The following is a 7,525-nucleotide window of genomic DNA, read 5'->3' as shown; positions in this document are numbered from 1 at the left end:
GTAGAATTTGCCGCTGAATGAAATTCAGAACTGAAAACTTTGTCCATTTGCATAATTTAGTTAGAAAAAATGCCACATTCGCCCAAGAAGCTGCCAGGCTGTTGCATTTTGGACACATACCGACCACTGACATCCTGGCTGCTCTCTGGGCACAGTAGAATTTGCTCATAAATGACATTCAAAACTGAAACCTTTGTCCATCTACCAAATTTGCACAGGAAGCTGCTAGGCTGTTGAGTTTTGATATGTGTTCAAGTACGAAGGTAGCATGTAAAAGCCCGAACAGAGCCATGGCGGTTTACCTGATCCTTGACATGGAGCTGAGGGGGCTTAAAACAACGTATAGTTACCGCAAGAGGAATACAGTGTGGTCTCTCTTCTAAGACCTTTACAAATCTGAGAAAATCAGGTTTAAACAGACCGGCACGGTTGGCCTAGTGGTAAGGCGTCCGCCCCGTGATCGGGAGGTCGTGGGTTCGAACCCCGGCCGGGTCGTACCTAAGACTTTAAAATTGGCAATCTAGTGGCTGCTCCGCCTGGCGTCTGGCATTATGGGGTTAGTGCTAGGACTGGTTGGTCCGGTGTCAGAATAATGTGACTAGGTGAGACATGAAGCCTGTGCTGCGACTTCTGTCATGTGTGTGGCGCACGTTATATGTCAAAGCAGCACCGCCCTGATATGGCCCTTCGTGGTCGGCTGGGCGTTAAGCAAACAAACAAAGAAAGAAAGGTTTAAACAGGTGTAGGGAGTCTTAACATGAAGGTAACTGTACATGGGCGATGAACAGAGCATCTGAAAAAGAAAGGTCTTACCATAGGGGCAGTCTTAAAAAAAAGGGGGGGGGGGGGGGTGGTCCACTGTAAATAAAATAAGGGAACATGCATTTTTCGTGCCACACATTTACCCCGCAGAGAGGAGTAATGGCAACGACGCCTATTTTCTGAAGGACAAAAAAATGACTTCATGAGTGTGTGTGCGTGATTGTGTGTGTGTGTGTGTGTGTGTGTGTGTGTGTGTGTGTATGAGAGCTAGAGTGTGTGTTGTTGCGCGCGCGCATGTGTGTGTGTGTGTGTGTGTGTGTGTGTGTGTGTGTGTGTGTGTGTGTGTGTGTGTTCGTGGTTGGGAAAGAGAGGAAGACCCACCCAACCCTTCATTTTCCTCACAAAACTGGCCTCAATATCTGATTTGCAGAAATTTGTATTTTCATGTACCCTGTCTTTTTGCACAGCAAGTTAAATATGCAACCTTGCCACAAAATATAAGATTCGAGCACAGAAGAAATAAGCATTCACATATTATGAGTCAAGCGGTATTTTTATACAGCCCACGCACATATCTTACACATTTAGCCAATACACTTGAGAGACAGGGGAGTACGTATTTACTATAATACACATAAACATACCAATCTAGCACAACCTACTTTAGTCACAATATTCATATTTTATGTTGGTACGTTACTATAAGCAATATGTGCACAGACGTTTTTTCTTTGATGTTCTGTTTGATATTGTACAGAAATATTGTTTCTGGCAATTCTAATTGTGTCGACATGTCAGTGAGGAAAATGTACAACACTCGTTCAACACATACAATGAAAACTCTGATTGCAGTCAAACTCAGAGCATTCAGCCTACAAACAAATGTTCAGTGTGTAGAAAAGAACAAGTCGAAATTATGGCAAGGCACACACATCTTGGTTTGTTGTTTTTTTCGGTTAAAAGACTAGGAAACATTCAGTGCCCATTTTGTTATGGTCGAGTAAGACAGCAAAGCAAAATGGCCAAGGAGCTTACTCCTTGGAGCGTTTCCTTGTACTCACTCCTAACCAATTGTCCGTGAAGCTTGTGCATGCACTTATTCCTAACCCGTTGCTCTCTTTGTTTCAGTCGCCTGACACAGTTCATTCTCAGCTCTTAAGGTCTCTGTTCAACTGCATGTCAGTGAATCAGGGTGCTCTCGTCACAATTTGACTTCGTGACGCCGCACCGATGCATTGCCAAACTGTGCGGACATCCCACATGGTACAAGAATTTCAGGAAGACAGAAATGTATCAGGAGATTAAACGTGTTCAAAAAACGAAAACGTCTCAAGTGTTCATTCAATAAAATCGTAAGCTGTGCAGAAATCAGCACCAGAGTTTTCTGCGGACGAAAGCGTGTCAGGAAGTTACGTGCCCAACAGTGTTCGTAAATGTGAAAATCTTGCGTATGGCCAATCAGTCTATGTTTGTGCCTGGACATGCTCTCGCTGTTTGTTAAACATACATCGCGAGATTTGCAAATCACGCAGGTGGATATTTTGTGTCCTTACTTGTGTTTATCAAAAGGGCTTTTCTTCTTGTGACAAGGTTAGCAACGTGTTGCGATAGTACGGTTAAACTCCATCCCATCTGGTTTGTGTCAAAATAAACAGCATCAACGAACAAAGTGTTTGGAGCTGTGGCTTAATTATCCTTCCATCCGTGACTGTGTCTGCCCACCTGACGCAGCAATTTTCTGGTCCATGCATCATGCTGTTATGACTCACGTCTTCCGCCTGTTCGCTTGAGAAGGCAGGATGAGGCTTAAACACCTTAGGTCATCCATAACTCAATTCTTCCTCGGGGTCGCTTGAGACATAAGTCTCGAAGACCTTGGAGCATTTGTTGTCCTCGGTGGTTCATCTGTATGCATGAATACGGCAGGTTTTTTACACGTTCAAGAACTTGCACCGTTCAGGACTAAAGTCTTCCTGACGATCGCCTGAGAATGCGGTATGATTTTTGAAGACCTTGCAAAATTAATTACTCGAATCTTCCTCATTATCGTGTAAGAACGAGGCTTGAAGAACTCGCCGCATTCTCGGCGAATTATCTGCAGGCCAGAATACGCAGCTTCGCACGCTCACATCTGAAGCGTAACATCGGCATTCACCCGTTCAACGACAAATTGAGTCTTCTGTGACAGAGCCCTGATCCCTTGTCTGTGTCATTTAGCCGTTTGTAAGTAAATATTCTGTCGATTTCATCGAAGACGATAAAAGATTGTGGGTCTTTTCTTTCCTTCAGAACAGGCGTCTTTTGTCGAGCAGCATTTCAAAACTAGGCTAAACAACATTCATAGAAACACAGAACAAACAAACGAATGGTCCATCGGCCCTCACAAACATCTGTGTATCGTCTTGACGGACACGCACGTTTCGCAAATGACCTCACAACACCACATGAACCGACACTTGCAGTTCTCTCGCACCGTCACCTGCTCTTTGTTGTAGCCCCGGTTACAGCAGAGCAAGTCACAGCCCCCTACACCCATTGAGGTCGGGTTGCATTCCCTCCCCTTGGTCCCTAGCGAACCCACTTTCCGCTTACGGTTGCAGAAGTTGGGCGAGTCTTCGGAATACACCAGATCGTCTTTGGAGGGCGGTTTGATGGTCTCCCCCTCAGGAAGAAGCCCCTTGCCGTCGTTAGAGATGATGACCTTGGCAGCGCCGTCGAACTTCTCCTTGAGGCGGTCACCGACGTCTCTGAAGGTGGGCATCTTCATCCAGCACGTCTTGAGCGTGCAGGACCCGGACAGCCCATGGCACTTGCACTCCTGTCGCATGTTGGATTTGATGGCCTGAAAAAAACCGTTATTTGTGAGTGCGATTGTTTTTGTTGTTTTATAAACTGCGTAAATTTGAGTTCGTGTTATGGCATGAAAAAAAGAAAATTATTTGTGTGAGTGCGATTGTTGTTAAATCAAATGCACTAGGTAAACAAGTCGCGTAAGGCGAAATTACTACATTTAGTCAAGCTGTGGAACTCACAGAATGAAACTGAACGCGCGCACTGCATTTTTTCACAATGACCGTAGTGCGCCGCTAGTGCAAAAGGCAGTGAAAGTGACGAGCCTGTTCAGCGCGGTAGCGGTTGCGCTGTGCTGCATAGCACGCTTTACTGTACGTCTCTTCGTTTTAACTTTCTGAGCGTGTTTTTAATCCAAACATATCATATCTATATGTTTTTGGAATCAGGAACCGACAAGAAATAAGATGAAATTGTTTTTAAAACGATTTCGAAAATTTAATTTTAATTATAATTTTTATATTTTTAATTTTCAGAGCTTGTTTTTAATCCGAATATAACATATTTATACGTTTTTGGAATCAGAACATGATGAAAAATAAAATAAAAGTAATTTTGGATCGTTTTATAAAAAAATAATTTTAATTACAATTTTCAGATTTTTAAAGACCAAGGTCATCAATTAATTTTTAAGCCTCCATGCTGAAATGCAATACCAAAGTCCGGCCTTTGTTGAAGATTGCTTGGCCAATATTTCAATCAATTTGATTGAAAAATGAAGGTGTGACAGTGCCGCCTCAACTTTTACAAAAAGCCGGATATGACGTCATAAAAGACATTTATAAAAAAAAATGAAAAAAAACGTCTGGGGATTTAATATTCAGGAACTCTCATGTAAAATTTCATAAAGATCGGTCCAGTAGTTTAGTCTGAATCGCTCTACACACACACACGCACAGACAGACACACACACACACACACACACACACACACACACACACACACACACACACACATACACACACACACACACACACACACACACACACACACACACACATACATACACCATGACCCTCGTCTCGATTCCCCCCTCTATGTTAAAACATTTAGTCAAAACTTGACTAAATGTAAAAAGAACATTATCTGTGAGTGCGATTGTAATTTTACAAATGCACTAAGTAAATTTAAGAATTAGAATAATAATAATAATGATTAGTATTCATTAAGTAAATTTGAGTTCGTGTTATTTTGTCTCTATATATTAGGTCATTTTCATATAGGTTTTTTAGAATAATTCTGGATTTAATTCAAATGATGTCAAGACAAGACATTTTACGTACGATCACAAGTCCCATGTCGTAAAAGAATGACTTAACTTGACACTATAGTCACAGAATAAGAACGTATTCTTGATAAGCGCCAGTATATTACATTTCTAACCAATCAGAAAAAAAAAATGGGGATGGAAGTGGAAGAATGGGCGATGGTGATAAGAGGGGGGGGGGGGGGGGGGGTTATGAGTCAGTTTTTACGTCTGCGTCTGTTTCTGGTCCATGCAGCATTTGGTAATCTGAACACGAGACGGCTTTTAGTAAACTTTAGCTTCTTTGGAATGTTGTCGGAATGCATGCTGTTTGCTGATGATGCACAAGAGTGCAAAAGACAACCATGCTTCTTCTGGGGCGTAGAATTTTCAAATGTGCATTCGGGAACTTGTTTTTTTTCTCGATTTACTCCGGATACAAGCCCGAGTAATGTTCCCAACGCAATCAGCCAATGGGAATAGTTGTTCAATTCAAAGCAGGTAAAAGTCGTTGACTAAGACTGTACCCGATGGTCAACATCTGTTACTACTTATGCAGCTTCACTGAACTGCACCATTCGCACTCAGCGACCTCTGAGCGGTTCGTTGAGGACCCTCCGCATACCGTCTCGCGACGTCCTCCATACCGAGTCACGGGTCAGACACGAAGAAGTATGCTCAGTTGTTGACCACACACTGCTAGCCTTCCCCCTGTGTCCAGCGTCATCAGCTGGTTTGCAGACACCGTCTTTTCTTCTTGCCTTTGTGTGGCCATTGTACAAGGCGGATTTTGCTGGCTCCCACCTGATTAGCGACATGTTTGACCATGGCTTGACCGGCCGTGGCCGCCTAACACCGCGATCAGCAAGTGTGTCAACACAAATGACCGCTGCTTTGTGGACTGGCCCCGGCCCGAGTCCGAGCACAGGCCTAGGCTGCTAGTTGGTCGCTGGGGAAGTCTGAACTCGTACTTGTCTTGTTCATTGGGTGTCCTTGATTTACCCGTGGTTTTGCGTTTACCGTGTTTGGGGCTGTAAGATTGCTTTTGAGAAAGGGGGGAGTGGGCGAGCTGGGATAGGTGATGTGGCACAGAAGTAAGACTGAAGTGGTATTTACATGAACATAATGTTGATACAGAATACAAGTGGGCAATCGCAACATTTAAAAAAAAACAAGTGGAGGAAGAAGAGGCGGAGGGCTTACCGATTAACTGATACGTCCTTTTAATTTTACGGAAGTCATCACACGTACATCATTTTCCTTATTTCTTCCTCTTTAAGGGCGAAGACAAAAACCCAACAAGAACAGCGTCAAAGAGGGCGCCATGTTGTAGACATATAGTTTTTGGGACGGAGATGATACGGGAAGCTGAGGCTAATACAAATTATATTCTATTTAAAAAAAAAAGCATTACCCTTCGTCCAGCCTCGTTATTATGCAGTTGGATCATGGTGGTAAAGTCTCCACGCCGCCGCTTCTTGCGCCGCCTGGCGTCCATGAACTCCTGCGACTTCCGGTAGCCGAAGTCGACGTCATCGCCGCACCCTCCCCACTCCCACTCCCCGTCCGTAGCCATGTCTCTGGCGTGGTTGTGGCAGGAACACTGGAGAAGGGCTCCCAAACTGCAGGCCTGCGTAACTGCGTACACCACCCCCGCTGCTGTGATAGAGTACAGGAAGGCTGCCTCGCGGGTATCTGTCGAAAACAAAGACAGGGTTGATATAAAGGATCTTTAATTGTCGAAATATCTCAGCTTACGCCGTCACCGCTACCCGGATGGAGTAGAGACAGTTTGCCTTGGTAATCAGTCGGAAACAAAGACAAAGGAATGATGACTGTTGACTGCTAATGGTGTGATATTGAAATATAACAGCAACGATCGCCCTTACTGCAATGGTGGAGTCCTGAAAGGCTGCATCTCGGGTGTCTGTCGAAAAAGAAAAGGGAATCATGATTGTTGACTGATAACCGTGTAACTATTGAAATATCACAGAGAGCACCACGCCCGATTTTGTAAGGGAGTACACAAAGGCTGTCTCGCGGGTATCTGTGAAAGAAAAAGACAGAGATATTTTATTGATGGATTATTGTAAATAGAAGTGTAATATATATTGATATTGTTTAGCGATATTCGCACCAGCTGCGTATCATATTTCATATATAAATGCACCTTTATACGTATACGCTCGTGTATCAGTTCATGCACTTACTCGCACGCACGCGCGCAAACACACAGGTTCGTACACACACACACACACACAAACTGACGCACACACACACACACACACACGCACGCACGCATGCGCACACACACACATACACCCCTCCCCCCACACAGACATACTCACACATACACACATACATACCCCCCCACACACACACACACAAATACACACACACACACGGCCCAATATGTGGGTGTTAATAGGTCGTCAGTCGTAAGCTTAGTTGTGAGTGCATGTGCTTGAGCGGTTGTGTCTAGGTACGTGTGTCTGTCCCGACGAAAGACAGGAGAGAAGATGCGCCGGTTGAGGCAATGCAACCGTGAAATGTCCGTAATTCAGTATCTTACCAGTTACCACTTTCAGCCTTACGCCAGCTCTCTCTCAACACCTTCACCGACCCGTACCTTCTCCACACACCTTTTCCTAAACCCCCGAAACTCCT

At 44.2% G+C, this 7,525-nt stretch overlaps 1 protein-coding gene across 1 annotated transcript in view; it reads right to left on the bottom strand.

The window, feature by feature from the left end:
- LOC138954720 (protein Wnt-6-like) overlaps positions 1-6,553 on the bottom strand; it is a gene marked incomplete at its 5' end in the record, with an annotated part of 9,531 nt that extends 2,978 nt beyond the window's left edge. The window contains 2 exons of the mRNA XM_070326494.1: positions 1-3,604; positions 6,273-6,553. The exon at positions 1-3,604 is cut by the window's left edge and continues 2,978 nt beyond it. Of these exons, the coding sequence (XP_070182595.1) occupies positions 3,143-3,604; positions 6,273-6,553 (743 nt within the window). The remainder of the gene's footprint in view (positions 3,605-6,272) is intronic.
- Between the last annotated feature and the right edge of the window lie 972 nt (positions 6,554-7,525).

Source organism: Littorina saxatilis, unplaced genomic scaffold, assembly GCF_037325665.1.
Source record: "Littorina saxatilis isolate snail1 unplaced genomic scaffold, US_GU_Lsax_2.0 scaffold_2350, whole genome shotgun sequence".
Classification (NCBI taxonomy): Eukaryota; Metazoa; Mollusca; class Gastropoda; order Littorinimorpha; family Littorinidae; genus Littorina; species Littorina saxatilis.
This window is presented reverse-complemented; position numbering and strand designations above follow the sequence as displayed.